We start from the raw sequence: 18,746 nt of genomic DNA on the forward strand, positions 1-18,746 counted from the left end.
CAAAAATCTCACATTGTGAGTCTCCTTTGTAATTTTGTCCACTAGGTGTTGGGTATCAAGTTGAAAAGAGAGAGTGCATGAGAAGAAAGGAAGCAAAACATTAATCAAAGAAACGAACAGAGATCAACTCAGAAAGCTATAAATGGATGTGAAGCTTAGTAGAAGGATGCCATACTTATTATACTAAATTATGCCTCAACTCTTCATTGTTGTATAGCTAACTAGAGTGGCCTAAAGTGCTTTGTGGTTAGTTAATCATAGTGGATTGTCTCATTTTTTCATCCAATAGCTCTCGGTGACCATGTTTTTCAACATGTCTAGTATGTGTTCAAGGGGTTTTTTTCCAATGCATTACAAGTTTACATGAGCTCCCCAAGAAAGTTGAATGTAGCCCCTGCCTACCACGTACTACAATTGGTATGAGCAAATCAGATTGTGGAATATTGGGTGACACTACCTTTGCTAGGAGATTGCACAAGGGTGGAACAATTCATGATTTGACCTTATTGAAGCATCAACTTTTAGGAGATTGTAATTTTAATTTGATTCACATATCTTATACAGTCATGAAATTTCAAGATTAAAGTTCCCCTTTTATATCTTATACAATCATGAAATTTCAAGATTAGAGTTTAAGTTCCCCTTTGATGTCTCCATTTGGGCAAGAAAATATTCAACTTTTTAGTTGAATTATTTGAAGGAACATAAGCATTTATTCAAGCATTATATGCAACAATAGTTAAGATTCCATAAATATTGGAAGGTTCAAATTAGTTCACAATATTCATTTTTAATGTCATGTAGGTGTATATTCAACTTCACAAGATCTTGTATGTATTTGTTAAGGCATAGGATCAACATGCCTAAGAATGTATTGTGTCTTTGCCTCTATTTTATGGTGCATTCATAATATCCTATTTTTATGCTGCCCCAATTTACAATGAATGGGCTAGCATTTGAATTTCTTGACAATTACATAAATTTCAAGTGTTGAATTCAACGTATGAGGCCCTCTCCTATTGGCACGGATTCCAAGGTGGATGTCAAACCCTAATTTTTGCACAAATCTAAGGTTTACAACAAAAATCATTTTGCTGTCTACCAAATATAACTAACATTTGCTCCAAATGGCTGAGAAATGTTGAGATCTTTGAGAAATTATTGGAGGTGAGAGAAAGCCAAGAGGAGAGAGAAATCTGATTTTCTTCGCGAGAAGACCCTAAACTTTGCTTGCTGCCTGCTCTAGTCTGCATTTAATGTAGTCACTTACTGTCAGGCACCTCCAAATGCTGTCATCTGATCAGCAATGCTGTTGCCAGTCTTTGGAAGGTGTCTCCTTGTTGTCCCTTGCTTGTTGAGGCTCCCAAATGGCTGCCTTCTAAACCATTTTGCAACATTATCCAACTTATTACATTCATTTTTGGAATATTAATTTAAAAAATTAATTGTATAATTATTCTAGTGCTCAAAAAATTAATTTCACTAACCAATATTAAATTGGCTAGGCTAATTTGTCTTCCAAGTATCCTTGAGCAATAATTGGCCCTTAGATTGGCATTAATTAATTAATTAATTAATTAATGCCTAGTCTCTAATATCACCACGGATATTAGTGGCTAATAAATTGTTCTAGGTCAAAATCTGACATTGGGTACCACCTAGTACTTGTCAGACATAACTTGTTGTAACTTTTTCCTTCGATACCCACTGCATTCTCAGGGTTCTTGGCTTGTTACCATGAAATAATTGCCATGTGCATCATGTGTGCTAAACAACCTTGTACATTTGATTGATAACTTAATCAAATGTTATCGGCAAGATTAAAGCATCTTAAAAGCATTTTAAAGTTTCATGTCCCCGTGACACAAAAACACAACACATTCTCATGCATGTTGATCCTATGCCTTAACAAATACATACAAAATATTATGAAGTGGAGAACAACAAAGAAGATTGTGGAATCTTAGCTTGTACTCATTTCATTAGCAATCAGAGTTAAAGAAATATTGAAAGGGGCGTCAGTTTTGGGGCCAACAGGGTGTCCAATGTCCAAGATTATTAAGGTAAATTGTGCATTTCAATTTATATTTATTTGCTGATTGCTATAATGAAGTGCTTAATCAAGGAATTACCACCCTCTCCAAGAAGGAAGGCTGGTTTCATTCTGCCTCTATATTAACTTGTGGTATTGTAATTAGGCTTTTCGAATTGTTATCATTTCCAGCTTTAGTTGACTACGCCGTTTCAAGTGTTTAAAGCTTGTTGCTGATATCCTCTATTTCTCATGTTTTTTCAGATGATCCCATGGGAGATCCTAAAGCTCAAGGAGACCCTCATTGTATTGTTTTCGTTGGGCGATTAGCAAGAGAAACCATAGAAGCAACAATTGAGGAGGTGTGTATTGTACGCAATAGCAGTATATGTCTTGCACATGATATGTTAAGTGTACCTCGGTCCCCCACCCACACCCCCACACTAGACCGGCCCCCAAAACAAGGAAAAAAAGATGGAAAAAAAGGCCTCATACACACATGATATGCATGATGCTCAAAAACTGTGGTGTGCGATATTATCATTGCTGCAACTTTATTCTTCAAGCTAGTAGGATAACAACACTGGAATCCCTCAATAAAGTCCATATTGGGTTTAAAGTGATTGCTTGTGTCCACCCATGGCATGCTAGGTAGTATTGCCTTTTGGTGCTCTTGAGGTGCCAGCCTCTAGGTTGATATCACCTTTTGTGCTTTTTGCATACTTATGCAGGTCATGAGCAAGTTTGGAAAGATAAAGAACATTCGACTTGTGCGAGACATTGGTGAGCTAAAGCAGTAAAATTGCTGTTATGTTTCTGTTTCTCACTCTTAATGAGAATGTTATTCCATCTTCGTCTCATGCTCCATCTGTTGCTTTGAGTACTACGAGAGTGAACCTTGCATATGTCAACAATGTGCTGCTCGTAAATAACATCGTTCATGTCTTTTCCTGTCACTTGTGTCATGGCACTTGGGCTTTACTATCTACTTCATGACCTTAAGTGAATTTTGCTATAGTTACTGGAGCATCTCAAGGCTATGCGTTTGTAGAGTATGAGACAGAGAAAGAAATGCGGCGTGCATATGAGGTGAGATAAGCTTTATGTTATATTTACTCCAGCTATAGACAGGTGGGGCCCTTACAGTAGCTATTATTACAGGCAGCACATCAAATCAGAATGGATGGACGTCCAGTTTTGGTAGATTACAATCGGCAATTACTAATGCCAGGATGGATTCCGCGTAGATTGGGTTGGTGTTTTATTATTTTTTATGCTTATGTATTAGTCACTGATGATAATGAATGCTTTACTATGAAACATCTGCAAATGAGTCAAAAACTATGACTTCAAAGGAACTGCACAATGTTAATAAATTATATCATGCAAGTCACTCTGCTTGAGAGTAGATGTCTGCACTGATTGCACCTAAGAGTAGAGGTCTGTGCCTACATATATGATGAAGAATGACTTACTCTTCATTGATGTTTAGACCCAGATGGGCTCAAGGTTCAACAGTTTTAGAGATGTAAATGTCTGCAGAATGCAGTGCTCAACAAATGTCTGCAGAATGCAGACATTTATTGATGTTTAGACCCAGATGGGGCTCAAGGTAGAACAGTTTTAGATGTGTAAATGTCTGCAGAATGCAGAATTATAGGAGGGATCATTGCTGTACTCGAGGGTATTTTGTGTAAGATTTAGCTAGACCTTTTTTGTAAGGCACATTGCAAGTTGGACACATAAGTGGGGTGGATGGGCTAGATATATTTACCATACTGCAGAATAAGCTTTCACAGATGTATAGCCTAATTTGCCCAAAAGAGACCACGAAATGGAATGAAATTGTAATGAATGAATGCATTGTGTGACACTCAATCAATTATAGTTTTTTCCATATGTTTTCATATGGCAAATGCATATGGACATGGAAGTATGATTGGAGTATGGTTCAGCCATTGGGGCCTGTGACCCTAATCTTATGGGAAAAAACCAGAAAAATAAAACATTGGACACAACTTTCAACCTTCAAACTTGGAACTCAAAGCTGGTATAATATATTAACTTTGAATTCATAAAATATCAAACTTCAAAGCATTACAATCATAATGTCAAGTATGGAATGATAAAAAATTTGCTGGGAAAGGTCAAGTAGGGAACTGTAAAAAAATCATCCACATCTGGAATATCGTTTCCCGCCTATTTTTTTTTCTCTAGGTGTGGACTACGAGGGTGACTAGCAGAGTCCTTGATGATGCCATGAACAGGATTGTTGTGCACAGATGGATCCTGAAGGCAAACAACCAGCCAAATTTGATGCCAAAGGATGTAGGATCAGCTGCCTAGTTGCAAGACAGATGTAGACAGCTAGAACATGGTTGTTCCTGGCTGAGATGCTGGTGTGGCAAGCTACAACAGGAGCACCTCTTGGACAGCAGTGCAGCAGCAGTCAGGCTGTGTTTTGATCACATGGTATGTCCGTGATATGGTGTATCTGGGCAGGCTGTGACAACACCAGCACCTGCTGGACAGCAGTATTGCAGCAGCAGCATCTGACATGGTAGGTCTGTGATGCAGTGAATCTGAGCAGCAGCAGTGGTGTTGACTGTAGGGTTCACAACTAGTACCACCTGACTCCTTTGGAGCTCTCATGAGATAGAAGCAACCCCAAACACATCCCTAGAGATTGTCGGGTTTTACTCTTGCCTACACTTAGTGTTGGTGATCCGCACATAGGACACTAGGGCACTTTTTACTCTCCATAAGAGAGGTTTTCCCCTCAGTCACATTATTCTTCATCTGTGTATTTATGTTGCACGGTTTGGTCAATTACACACATATCTGTGTGAACGTACTTTAAGTCACTTACACAACCCTAAAATCTAAGGGTTGTACTTTGTACTTTGTACTTCACTTTCAATCAATCAAGTGTCGAGCAGTGACCACACTCTCTTACTCTCTGCTGCTATCTCTCATATTGTTCATCACCAACAAGTGTTATCAAAGCCTCAGCCACTTGGCAGCCACCTTGCCTACCCTGCAGCTCAGTTCCAGCCCGCTAGTCCTGCAGACTGCGCTGTCCACTTGCCAGCCCACCAATCCTGCAAACTGCACCACTTGCAGTCTGCCCGCCAGCTCTAGTATGTTCGTGACCTACAGGTCTGCCAGCTATGGCACCATGTGCCTGGTGCCACTAGCAGCAGTTCCACTTGCTCAGCTCTACCTGCCTTGTTTGACAGCTCCACCAATTGCTCTGCTAGCTGTAGTATATTCAATCAATATACTACTGCATATACTCCACAGGAAAACGGGGTTGTATAAAGGAAGAATCGGTCACTCGTGGAGATGGCCAAATATATGCTGAAAGCTAAAAAATTGTCACATGGATTTTGGATGGAAGTAGTTATGTGCACTTGTCACGTTTCTTTTGTACTTTTGGGTCTCTTGCATATGCTCATATTCCCAAAGTACTGAGAAAAAAGTTGGACAATAAGGCTGTCAAATGCATATTTGTGGGGTACAGTAGTGAAAGCAAAGGGTACCGATTGTACGATCCTATTTCCAAGAAAGTTTTTGTCAGTAGATACGTGATTCTTGCTGAAAAATCAGAATTATCTCTTGCTGGTTATGACACATATCAGGCTGCAAAAGATGTGTTTGAAGGGTTGCTGCCTATTTCTTTTGATGATATAGTTGGAGCTGCATTAAATGAACAAAATGTTTAGCCAGTTGCTCCATTAAAAAATGTAAAAATTCAGCCTATGGCTGATCTGAATATTTAGCAAGACGTTGAACATAAGGTTCATCAAGAGCATGTATATAATTAGGTGGCTAGACATATACCTAGATGGTACTTGTAGACTCTAGAAGACAATCATTTGGATGCTTCTCTTGCTAATCGTACTCAAAGACAAACATGTTTGCATGATCATGCTAATGCTATGGAGTTTGTTATGGCAGCAAACACACTTGATGATGATGAGCCTGGTTCTTTTGAGGATGCACAATAGAGTGTGCATTGGATGGTAGCAATGCAAGCTGAATATGATTCTATCATGAGGAATCAAACATGAGGTTTAGTTACATTGCTTGTTGGAAAGAAAGCCATTGGTACTAAATAGGTCTATAAGCTAAAACGAAAAGTAGATGGATCCATTGATAAGTACAAGGCCAGGCTTGTGGCAAAAGGCTATGCACAAAAGAAAGGCATTGATTATGAAGACGCATTTGGTCCTACATCTCATATGACTACTATCAAGTGTATGGTTACATTGGCTGCCCATTATGGTTGGATTGGGCACCAACTTGACATTAAAACTGCATTTTTACACGGGGAACTTCAAAAAGAAGTTTATGTTCATTAGCCCATGGGTTTTGCAGTTAAAAAGATCCAAACACTTGGTATATAAGCTGAAAAAGACTTTGTATGGTTTGAAACAAGCTCCACAAGCTTACATCTGTCACGAAGTCTACCCCTTGTTTACTGATAGTCAGAGTGTCATTACAATGGCACGGAACTCAGTGTTTCATGCATGTATGAAACACATTGAGATACATTATTACTTTATCAAAGAGAGGCTACATGTAGGAAATATCAGCCTTGTCTAGTGTCCTACCAACAACAATGTGGCAGACATCTTCACCAAAGCTCTTCCTTGTGATAAATTTGAAGCATTTCGCAATACTTTAAATTTGATCTCCTTTGGTGGATGATTCTTGTATATTGATCACTTATTACTCTAGGGGGGTTTATTGGGTTTTACTCACGCCTATGCTCACACAAGAGTGTTGGTGATCCACACGTAGAACATTGGGGCACTTTTTACTCTTTATTTTTTTTTTCCAGTCACATTATTTCTCATCTGTGTATTTATGCTACACAGTTTGGTCACTTACTACACATTACACACATTTGTGTATGAACACACACTTTAAGTCATTTACACAACCCTAAAGTCTAAGGGTGGTACTTTGTACTTTCAATCAATCAAGTGTCGAGCAGTGACCACATTCTCTTACTCTTCGTTGCTATCTCTTATTCTATTCATCACCACACAGAGATGATGTGGCAGTAGGTTTGATGGGACTAGGGTAGCAGCAGTGTTGCTCCGAGGATGTAGTTGCTTGAACGGGATGAGCACATGTTCTCTAGGATGCCTGAAGGCTAAGGGCGTATGGATATTGATAACTAGGGAAGCAAATGATGACACCCTATGTATTCTATTATAGAAGGTTTTGTGCCCATTGTCTTACCAAAGTTATAGACTTGGATTAATGCTTGAAATTTGTATTGTGGAGGATCTGTACAAGAGTTGACGAATATGGAATTAATGCATGCGAAATCTTTGGCAGCTTAACACTCCCTATTAAGCCCACAACAATGGATTGACATGCTTGACTCTTGCCCTCGTTTTTTTTTCTTTTCTTTGTCATGCAAAAGGTCCCATTCCAAAGAGACCAAAGCATTGGACAAAGGGTACTATAAATGGACCGCCCTATCAAAAGATGACGTACTAGCGAGATAGTAGGGTTTGCGGGGAGGAACACGGAGTGAACTCGGCAAACATGGAGAAGAGAAAAGAAGAGAGACAAAACTGTGATGAATGGAATGATGAAATTTTTTAATCATGGAGTGAATGTGATGCAAGGGAACAAGGGTGCAGGTGCCGTAGCACAAGGAAGATGATGAAGACAGCCACGAACCACGAACCACAATGTCCTCCTGAAGGGGTATGAGGGTAGTGGAGAGGCTGGAGAGAAGAGGTGATGGATTGAATGAATCAGCCGTGAGGAATGAATGAGAGAGTGACCTATAAATAAGCACAGTCAATCTAGGATGGCGCCCCCTTTTTGGGGCTGCAAACTCTAAACGCAAAACGCAAACTACAGGTGAAGGGTGAAGGGTTTCTCAACACCCCCTCTTAGGCCCAAAAAGGGGAACAGGAGAAGAGTGAGGTAGAGATGCAATGCTACATGTTGAAGAATGCTCATGCAACAGGTGCCACTTGGACAGTGTCCCTCGTGGAAAAATTGTTCACTTGCCCAAGCACTCTAGTACAAAGATGATGAAAACATGCAATGCATAGGAGGAATGTCGGACTTTGTGTGGTGCCAAGAATCATAAGGATATGCCCGTACTCGATCTTGGGAGGTGTCTACATGCTAACCAAGTGACCAAGGCAAGAAGAGAAGAGGAGGAAGAAGATATAGAGGATCCCTAAGATCCAAGATTTCCACCGGAAAGGGAGCCTATAGTAAAGACCAGTAGACAGAGTGAATTGGAGAACCCGAAACACAACCTTGAGAGAGAAGCCACTAGCTCCATGCATCCATGCTGGAAGGAATACGAAGGCCTCGTCACCAAGTCGCGGCTGAACCTTCGAGGTCCCGATCTAGGTCATACCTGAAGATCCTGGGTATCAATAGAAGAGATGATTGGTTGAAGACCGCCACCCCAAGAAAGTAGAGGATGGGTGAAGAACTTTAGGTAGAGTAGGTTCCCCCTTTGAGGTGGGAGGTGGAGGGGCTCCCGTTGAAGTCGAAGAAGAAGTAGATGCCCCCTCTGAGGGCAAAGAAATAACATCCCCCTTTGAAGTAGATAGGGAATCCAAAAACTCATGGATCACGGACTTTAAAATGTCTGATGACGAAGGAAGTGCCGTCGGTCGTGTCGAAGAAGGTATCTGGGGTGTCGAAGAGCTTCTAGAGGTAGCCTTTCGAACCTGAGTAGTCGAGGGTGGGGAAGGGTGGGGCTCTAAATGAGCAAGAGGTGGGCAACAGTCACTATCTCTCTATGGAGGCGACTGGGTAGCCGAAGAAGAGGAAGAAGTTGAGCAGCCCTGAAATTTACCCAATTTCTTGACATAGATGCACATTGGAACCCGTGCAACTTGGGGCTTTTGCAGTTTGGGCAAAATTTGTGCAGCATTTGGTCATTTTATGTACATGTAGGTTGAATTCCGCGTAATTTGGACATCAACACTTGGTAAAATTTGGGGGTTTTGCTGAAATTGCTATATTTTGGCAAAACTAACCTGTTTTATGCATGACAGAGGAAATGCAGATGTGTGTTTGATGCTTTGAGCACAAAATTTTGGGGCTTTTGATTGTTCGTGTCAAATTTTATGCCTGTGGGTACATGTACAACAGAAATTGCAGCTGAAATTTTGGGATTTCTCATGTAATGTGATGCATATGCCCTTGGAACAGCTATAATCAGTTGGATAAGGCTGTAGCACATGGTTTGGTGCTCCTGAAAATTTAATTACAGATCTGAAATCTGTGCTGCGTGGTTATTTATTGCTGATTGGTACTTGTTTGTACCTTGGTCACTTGGGTGACAGTTTGGGCCTGCATTTGCTGGTTTTTTGGTCACATTTGGGCTGAAAATCATGGCTGGCAGCAATGACAGCAGTAATCTGATGCACATAAAGAAGCTTAAAGGCGCACATAATTTTGCAGTTTGGTAAAAGTAGTGCTACAATATCCTGTTACAAAAGAAGCAGGCAAAGCCGATCAAAACCAAAGGGGCAAAGCTTGTGGACATGGATCAGGATGATTGGGATGAGTTGAATGAGCTTGCACACTCAACCATAGAGCTATCGATTTCTGATGCCTTACTCTTCAACATTGAAGGTTTGGATTCTGTATATGCTATATGGACTAGAGTGGAAGAATTGTATGCATAGAAGAGTGCTACAAGCAAAGTGTATTGGCTGAAAAAGCTTATCGATTTGCGTATGAAAGAGGGTACATCAATGTCTACTTACTTGAGTGAGTTTAACTCCATTTTTAGCCAGTTGGTTGCCTTGAAGTTCATGATTGATGAGGAATTCAAAGCTACTTTCTTGCTTTGCACTCTACTAGAGAGTTAGGATACATTCAGGACTGCTTTGAGAAATTCTAATATAATCCTTTTGTATGCTGATGTAGAGAGTGCTCTACTTATGGAAGAGATGAATTGGTAGAACAATGCATCCAGTAAGTCTTCCAGTGTTTTGCATACTAGGGGCAGATCACAGCAAAAGGGCAAATATGATGGCAAGGGACGCAACAAATCACGTGGCAAATATATTGAATGCCATCACTATGGCAAGAAGGGTCACTTTAAACGTGACTACTACAAATGGAAGAAAGAGAAAGGAAAAGGCAAGAAGACAGATGATAGCAAGGAAGAGAAGAAGGACAATCAGCCTAAGAAGAGCAGTGTAAAAATTGAAGAGGTGAATGTAGTCACTCATGACAGTGACGGTGGGAGTGATCTACTTTGTAAAAATTGAAGAGGTGAATGTAGTCACTCATGACAGTGACAATGGGAGTGACGTACATTTTGTCTCTTCACACTTTGGTGCATGTGCTTTACTTGATACAAATGATGACATGCATACCTAGATTCTTAATTCAAGTGCTTCCTTTCATGTCACCCCTCATCATGAGTGGTTTTCCGCCTATACAGGGGGTCCACATGTTGTTGTCTATCTTGGGGACAACTATGCATGTGAGATTGCAGGTATTGGCAGTGTGCAGTTACAGTTTCAGCATGGCTCCGTCTTTACACTTCTGCATGTACGGCATGTACCTGAGCTCAAGAAGAGCTTGATTAGCACAGGGCAACTAGACGTTGATGGTTTTTATACCACCTTTGGTAATGGAAAATGAAAGATCTGTAAGGGATCTAGGGTTATTGCCGGAGGTTGCAAGAGTGATACTTTGTATCCACTAGGCACTCGAAGATTTAGCTTTAGAAAGGTCTATCCTAAGTGACATACATAAGCAAATGCAAGGAACTACTGTTTAAATAGGTTCTTGGAAAGCTACTATTAGCGAGTTGGAAGTTAAAATTGCAAGCTCAGAGACAGATAAGGTCTCCATTACTAAAGAGAAGGATAATGCTTTGGCTGATATGCTTACTTTAGCCATGAAACTTAGTATTTGTGAGGGTGAATTAAAATATGCCCAAGTGACTGTGGAATCTTCTCAACAAAAGCATATTGATGAGTTGCAATCTAAAATAGTTACCCTCTCTATTACCCCTCCTACTCCTGTTATTCGTTCTGTTGTACTGTCTAAGGAGGAGCTGGAGAATTTAGAGAAACAAGCTAGGTTGTGTGATGTCTTTGTTGCCCAAGTCAAACGGTCACATCATCGTATGGATTGTGTGTAGGAAGGTTTTACTCATTACAGTGAACTTGTTTCCCCTCCATCCTCTTTTTGGCTTGAATATCGTTAGCACAGGTTGGCCTTATATATCTCTTTGAGCAATGTGGATTTACAACCTCCAGAGGACAATTGGCAGAATCTTTGGTCGAGTGATTTGCTCAAATCGGTGTTTGACAAAGCCTTGGATGATATGCTTGATCCTCAAGTCAGATCGATCTTTCATGTATTTTAAAGGGGATTTGCAAATTCCAGATGAGGAGGATTTGAATTTTTATGTGGGGAATGTGGTTTTGCAAGCTATATTGTATGTACATTCTGTGGAGTTAGATCTTGTGGATGGTCTACAAAATTTTCATCAGCGCACGTCATGGTATAGAGGAGATGCTTGGCATCCTCCTTTGGATGATGATATCATGAGTCCACATCATCGACAGAGTACTTTTTATCATAGACCCTCGGAGAAGGTGAAACGGCCAGGGAACATTCCCTGCTGTTCCGAAGGCCGTTCCTTGCCATTCCCCCTACCGTTCCCTATTTGGTATAGCCGTTCCAAGCTTGTTGACCAAAAATTTATGTTTTTTCTAGTTTTTTCTTTTTGCTTGTATCACACTCCTACCACATGTTCAGCCATCTCCATCACCTAATGTGCACACACTAATCTCTCTCTCTCTCTCTCTCTCTCTCATTGAAGATTCAAAGTGTCAAGACAATCCACAAGCCAATCAAGAGTCCATGCAAAGTTTAAATTTGATGCATTATGAACTCTTGCAAATCACAATTAAATTTCAGCCTATTCTCAATTCCAAGGTAATCATCCATTTATATTGTCTAATTTCAGGGAAAATTGGGATAATTTGGGCAATTCATAGCAATTTGGAGCTATGGGGGTAATTGAGTCAATTGGACATGAGTCAATTTAGATCATTGAGGGGTATTGAGGCAATTAGAGGGACATTGTTTGGGGCAACTTGGGTGATGCAAGGCATATTCGAAGCACTTAAGACATGTGCCATTCCCCCTGTTCCCATTTCCCCACCTTGGACGTCCCCCCCGTTCCAGGGGGTCCCGTTCCCGTTTTCGTTCCCCATTCCAGGTAACTATGCTTTTTATAAGTCTAATATCCAACAGTTGTATGCTTAAGTGTTGCAACACATTGTTGATAATCCCTTGTTTACTAAGGAGTTTTTTCAAAATTTTAAATTCCGCTGTTCTATTTATCCTCATGATCTTATTTCATATTCTCTCATGCTTTTCGCCTTCCTTCTTATATTCATCTTCTTACTACCAATCCTAATTCCATTTCTATTTTATCTTTTACCCTTGCTTTATCCCCTCATATTCCAATTTTTACTTCATGCCCTTTTATTGCTGATCCTACTACCTCTTTTCCTCCTACAGATCCTTCTCTTGTTGTTCCTCCTATTCCTTCCATCTTTTGTTTTGAATCGTAAGCCTTCCCCACCAAATTCATTATATTGTTGGAAAGGATATGCTGTTTGCAATTTCTTCAAAATGTACCTCTCCATTTTGTGGATGAAAGCAAAACCCTAGAACGCCTCAAGCTTGGTATGCAGTTCAAGAAGAAGTATCTTCATCCTAGCAAATAGGCGGATTAGTTTTGAGATGTATCTTCTTCTTCTTTTTCATGATTAATGGAATCCCTTCTAGTTGCCTTTCATTGTTGAGGAAAGTTGCCATTCAGACTATTTTGTATTTTCGATTATGAATGTTATATTCTATGTTTTGTGGTGATGTGTGTTGTGTGGTATGAGTGTCTTATCCTTGTCATGGGGAGTTGGAGATGATGATGAAGATAATCGGCCAAGATATTGCTTAGTGGTGGATTGGTTATGAAGCTTTGCAAGAGGACAAATGAATAACTCTCATATCCTTTAATAGTTTGTTTATTTTTTGGTCAGATAAGGATTGGTTCATCTTAGTATGTATACTAATCTATGTGCATATGACCATGCTACGACACTTTCTTCGTCCTCCTTTCTCCTTTGAGCCCACCAAATTTCTGACACCTCCCTCTTAGCACAAACCTTAACTGAATTGATCCTTCTTTTTTTGGAGTCGTAACAAATAATTTACTTGGCTCCTGAATAATAGAAACTTTTTGGAAACTTTTCCATAATCTTGCAGCACACACTAACATGCTTGGCTGGGCTTTTCAGGTGGTGGTTTAGGTGGACGCAAAGAGTCGGGACAATTGCGTTTTGGTGGTCGAGATCGTCCATTTCGGAAACCTCTGTAAGGAGCAATAACGATGCATTCAGATTGTCATCTTCTGGAAAAACTATTCTTGCTGTGCTTGTAAAAGATGTCTAACTTTATTGCATGTTTGCCATGGAAGTTACCCTATAGTTGCGGTCAATATGCTCTTTGCTTGGATACAATTGTAAGTTCATACCAATGTTAAGTGCATACTTCAGATTGATTTAAAGAGGTCATCATCAATACTGATGTGAAGCTTTAATTGAATCCTGACGCTAACTAGGAGCACACAAATTTACAAGAGTTCTGCCAAGTTAGTGCGGAGGTTGTAGTCATGGAACATTGGGCAGACTACCCCTCCCTACAGGTCCACAGTCCAAGCTAATGAGGGCTGTAAAGCAGACAAGTGAGTGAAGCCACATTCTCAAGATAGAGCTATAATGAAATGTTATAATAGCATCCAGTAAGAACTTTCTTTTCTCCACGGAGACTTGGTACATCTAATAGAAGTCTATCCTGTATGACAAGACATGTCTGAAGGAAACGAGGTTTTAGATGAACAATGTGAAAAATACAAGGCTCAAAAGTCTTAGAACCCCAATTTTGACAGCATAGTCTCAATACAAAGCGGATATCTTGACTCTCTAGCTATGTGAGCATGACCTACAACTTTGACTGTTCAGTTCAAGAAACCTTGACTTCTAAACTTAGTTATCTTGGCTCTGAGCTTTTTGACCAGGTTGTAACTTGTCCCATTGTATTGCCACTCAATTTTTTGTTAAAGATGGTACAGGGGCTATGAGTTGAGAGGATATTTTGCATTCTTTTGCATGTGCTCCTCTTCAATCTGCTTCCAAATGAGTTGGCCAGGTTTTTGAAATGCATCATGACTGGTGCCATGCACTAAGAGTGGTTACTCCATATGACCATCCTGAGGAAATGTGAAATCAATGTTAGATAAAAGAGCACATGATGACAGAGGAGAGATAAAGAAAGTCTTATTTGGTATGCCTGGTCATGAGAAAGTAAAAATAAAATAATGCCATCTATGCACACGAGCTCATGGCTCTCCTGTCACCCTGCAAGATCCGAGAGAGGGAGGGAGGGAGGGAGATGGAGAGGTGCCTGAATTGGACTATACAGGCGGCCAATCCCTCAAGAAGAACTTGAAAAGCTTGGGATTCCTCTTCCAGGCCGGTATATGTCCCGTTTTGAGGTACATGCACATTTCTTTCCAGTAAATCCAAGGGGATTGCTAAAACAGGCAGCTAATAAATTACATATTTTCAGAATCCTCCTTTACCAAAGAGGAAATCAGATATGTGCAACAAAAGAAAGTCAAGCCAACATGATGAAGAAGAAATGTCTCATCATGTAAGTTCTGAAGTATATATTGTGAGAGGGATTGAGAAGGGAAGGGGGAATGGTGGGTTTGGAATGGATCTGTTTACTAAAGTTCTGGTTTTTGCAGTCTTATGGGTCAACAAAACGTGAGAAAACAATAGAAAAAGTTACATTGGAGGAACGTGATAGTGAGAGAAGGCATAAAAGTCATGCAAGGGGAAGTGACACCTACAGTGAAGTAGACAAGAAACGGCATCACAAAAGGCATGAAAGGAAAGAAGAGGGTGATAAAGAACACCGCCATCATCATTACAGAAGTGACAAGTATCAGCATGAAGAGGACGATAGATGGGGCCATAGATCACATGCAACTAGGAAGAGTTCACATAAGGAGGTTTATGAGGAAGATGCTCTTGAGAGGCACGAAAAGAGAAAAGTTCATCAGACGTCTGAAGAAATGAAGTATCATCATTCCTATGAGGAGGACACAGCCATACATGAAGAGGAAGATAAAGAAGACCAGCTTGAGAGACGTGAAAAGAAAACATATCATCGGAAAGGAGATGATGTTTCATATCATGGCAAAAAGCATGAGAAAAGAAGGGAGCATAGAAGTGAAAAGAAAGAAACTAAAGAAAGCGCACACTTGTACAAGGATGATGAACAGGAAGAGTTTAAGACAGCTTCTTATGAGAAGCATGGAAGAAAAACGGATTGCCACAAGAAAGATGACAGGAAACACAATCATAATTGGGATGGAAGCAAGGATTATGAAGACAATGAGCCATCTGAACATGAGTATTCTTACCAGGAAGATGCAGTTGCTGAAGGAGTTTCACACAGTAATAGACAGCATAAAAGGAGGTGGTCCTCTAAGGTCAACAAAAGCTTATCGGAAGATGATCATTCTGAACAAGATGTTAAAACTATGCGGAAGGAAAGGAAAAGGCACAGGTCCAGAAGAAGCCTCAGCAGAGAGCAGTTGACCAAGGAAAAGCCTTTTTGTGAGAATGATCCTAGTTTTAAGACCAGCTGACCTCAAAAACATGCAGCTCACAGCTCTTAATGTACTCTTCTAATATATTCTCTCAATACTTCAGCATGTTTGAGTGTAAATATGTACAACTGGAGCTCTGAGATTCAGCGCATGTCAATCTTACTTTCTCAGTGGAGATTTTCCTGCTTATCTCTCTCTCAGTAAATGTATAATTAGGTTACAGTTCCTGGATCATTAAAGTTCTCTCTATTTGATAGTTTGGATAAATGATTGTTACCAACTTTCAAAATACAATCACATGTGTGGCTCTTTGAGTTCTTTGAACAAGACAATGCAGAGAAGCAGCTGTATCTCACAACAGCTGATCCTTTTGAGGGTCCACTTTCAAAAACAAGCAAACTGCTTAGCCTTTCATCAGTTTGCTCAACAGTAGTTAGTATTATACTCTCATCTCCAATCATGCGAAGGCACACACTTCGGTTCTTTATGCCCCAAAGCCAAGCAAGTTTGGGTTTCTCTTGAAGATTCAATCTAATTGCAGGCTTCAGGAGAATTGAGATTCAGGTCTATGGAACTTATTCATGATAAAAAATACAAAGATCGTGATCTCCATGCTCCTTGATGGAAGAGAAAGGTGGGGTTTTGTTTTTGGTTTTTATTTTGTTTGGGGTGGGTGGTTGTGTGGTGTGGCGGGATTCTGCAGGTTTTCAAGGAGAGTTCTTTGCAGCTTAGATAATCGAAGCTTACCATAATGGCATCAACATCAATGATGGTATTCTGCTGGTTTTCAAGGAGAGTTTTTTGCAGGTTAGATAATCTAAGCATGTCATAACTGCATTTACAGTGCTGTAATAACTAGTTGCTCGGTTGGTTTTGGGACATAGGTTGTGGATTGTGGAATGTGCATATTGCACATCACCAAGATTGTGGATAAAGTGAAGGGGTTATGATTGGGTTACCAGGATCCAGCTTCCTTTGCTCCCTGTGAAGATATCATACTCATGGAAGACGATATGCTTAGGGTGGGAAGGAGCTCAAGCAACTAAGGGAGACGACAAAGAAGAGGATCAGTGGAGATGGGAATATGAGGATTGATGGCAATTATTTCAACATATGAAAACCTCCAACATTAAAATAAGAGTCTTCCATAAAGCCAAAAACATGTGAGCTATTTAGAATAATGCTCCTATCTAGGTCAAAGGTCTTTTGTTCTTTGAACAACTTTAATATTCTACTAATCATCTAATAAGTTATTTTTCTTCTATAAGTTGCACTATTTTTTGAGTGGGAGAAAGTGGAAGTTTATATCACATTTTTTGGAGATACACAATGAGTATCTGATTCTATGGCTTATGTGAAAGTAAACATATTACATTGACATGTGCAGTCAATGAAATCCCTCACGTCTTGTTACAAGAGGGTGGCTAAGATGAGGCAAATACTTTTTGGCCTACCCTAGGAAGGTCTTAATATTCAACTTGATTTGGGAATTGCGATGGAATTTTTGAAAATGAAACCCGTTATCAATATCAAACATTACCTTCATTTTTTATTCCCTCTAATGTTACTATTTATTTGTTACTTTAGGATGATTTCTCGGTATTAATATCATAATCTATTATGTGTTACACGCACACATTCTCTCTCTCTCTCTCTATATATATATATATGTGTGTGTGTGTGTGTGTGTGTGTGTGTGTGTGTGTGTGTGTGTGTGTGTGTGTGTGTGGCTCTAAATGAGCTAAAGCTCTTTCTATTTTTAGAGGATAAACAAATCGAATCATAACATGCAATCTTTAAATATGACAATGAAAGCTTTTTTAAGGCCATAGTTTGTCAGGTGATAAGCCCCATGATCCATCATGTGTCATTTTCTCAGGAGTCATCGCTCCTCTAGCCACTTCATTGCAAATTTAGACATGTTTGGAAATAGTTGAGGTTATATCAAATGTATCCTTTCATCCGATAAGAAACTAATTCATACATGAAGCCATTAAACAAAAAATACAAAGAAATCGATTATTTAACCAAGAAACCATAGCCAATGTGGCTAGGCATGAAATGATATTACCATTGTTGGTTGAGAATCAAATTATGAGAGATTGCAACATGGTATGCACTCCAAGCTATAGTGGCCAAGAGTATGTACCTTCTTAGATAGTGGGAAGTTGAGACCTTAAATATATAATGTTGTAAAATGGCAAAAAGATCCTAGGCTAGTTACAACTTAACCCTAATAGGCTAAATATTAGTTAAGGCATTTAGGCACTTTTACTATATGACAAGCCATCTCGGCTTGGAATAGCTTTGTCCTCAAAGCTGAATTTGAAAACAAGATACAAGGATGAGTACAAGAATGGCTTGAAATAGATGAAGTCATGTTGAAATAAAAGTCCATGTTGAAAAAGACCAAATAAGTCAATGAAGAAAGACTATGTAAATGGAACAAACTGTTGTAGGTTGCCAAAATAGGCTACATTACAAATTCGGTCATATCTTGAAGTAGAAGTATTCAAGTTTCATTTTTGAGATATAGAAATGTAGAGGACAATGTGTAGTATCCATCCACGCCATCAAAATCAAATTTTGAATGAAGATAAAGCATTTAACTTCAAAACAAAAATTTATTATAGCAAGTTTATTATCTAGTGAATGAACTATCCTCTTGATGAAGAAGCCATGAAAATTGTTCCAAATATGAAGCATGTTGCTAAGAAGATTTTTCCATAGGCAAACCCTTCCACTCAATTACTCCACAAGAACTCGGTTTCTTAGAACTTTCTCCCACTTACCAATAATCTTTTCAGGTTCATAAATGATTAGACCATCTTCATGAAGGGGAGGTAGTTTTTCAAGAACTTGGATTTCAAGGCCAACATACTTCTTAAGCTAAGATACATAAAAGACATTGTGGATGCATGTAGTTGAAGGTAAATCAAGTTGATAGAGGAAGATCCCCAAAACTCTTAACTATGTGGTATGGACCATAATACCTAT

At 39.6% G+C, this 18,746-nt stretch overlaps 1 protein-coding gene across 11 annotated transcripts in view; it reads left to right on the forward strand.

Annotated features, from left to right (window-relative positions):
* Positions 1–17,000, forward strand: part of LOC148016133 (RNA-binding (RRM/RBD/RNP motifs) family protein) — a 70,214-nt gene extending 53,214 nt beyond the window's left edge. For 2 of the 11 annotated variants that reach the window (XM_087664095.1, XM_087664096.1), the window contains 9 exons: positions 2,297–2,394; positions 2,764–2,815; positions 3,051–3,121; positions 3,194–3,284; positions 13,369–13,444; positions 13,548–13,592; positions 14,552–14,624; positions 14,699–14,782; positions 14,880–16,999. In XM_087664095.1, coding sequence (XP_087520221.1) covers positions 2,297–2,394; positions 2,764–2,815; positions 3,051–3,121; positions 3,194–3,284; positions 13,369–13,444; positions 13,548–13,592; positions 14,552–14,624; positions 14,699–14,782; positions 14,880–15,788 — 1,499 coding nt within the window. In that variant the 3' untranslated portion in view covers positions 15,789–16,999. The other 9 variants (XM_087664097.1, XM_087664099.1, XR_015688070.1 and 6 more) reach the window with 8 other exon arrangements.
* The last annotated feature ends 1,746 nt before the right edge of the window (positions 17,001–18,746 follow it).

Source organism: Lygodium microphyllum, chromosome 23, assembly GCF_053477565.2.
Source record: "Lygodium microphyllum isolate KBCC chromosome 23, Lygodium_microphyllum_v1.1.10, whole genome shotgun sequence".
Taxonomy (NCBI): Eukaryota; Viridiplantae; Streptophyta; class Polypodiopsida; order Schizaeales; family Lygodiaceae; genus Lygodium; species Lygodium microphyllum.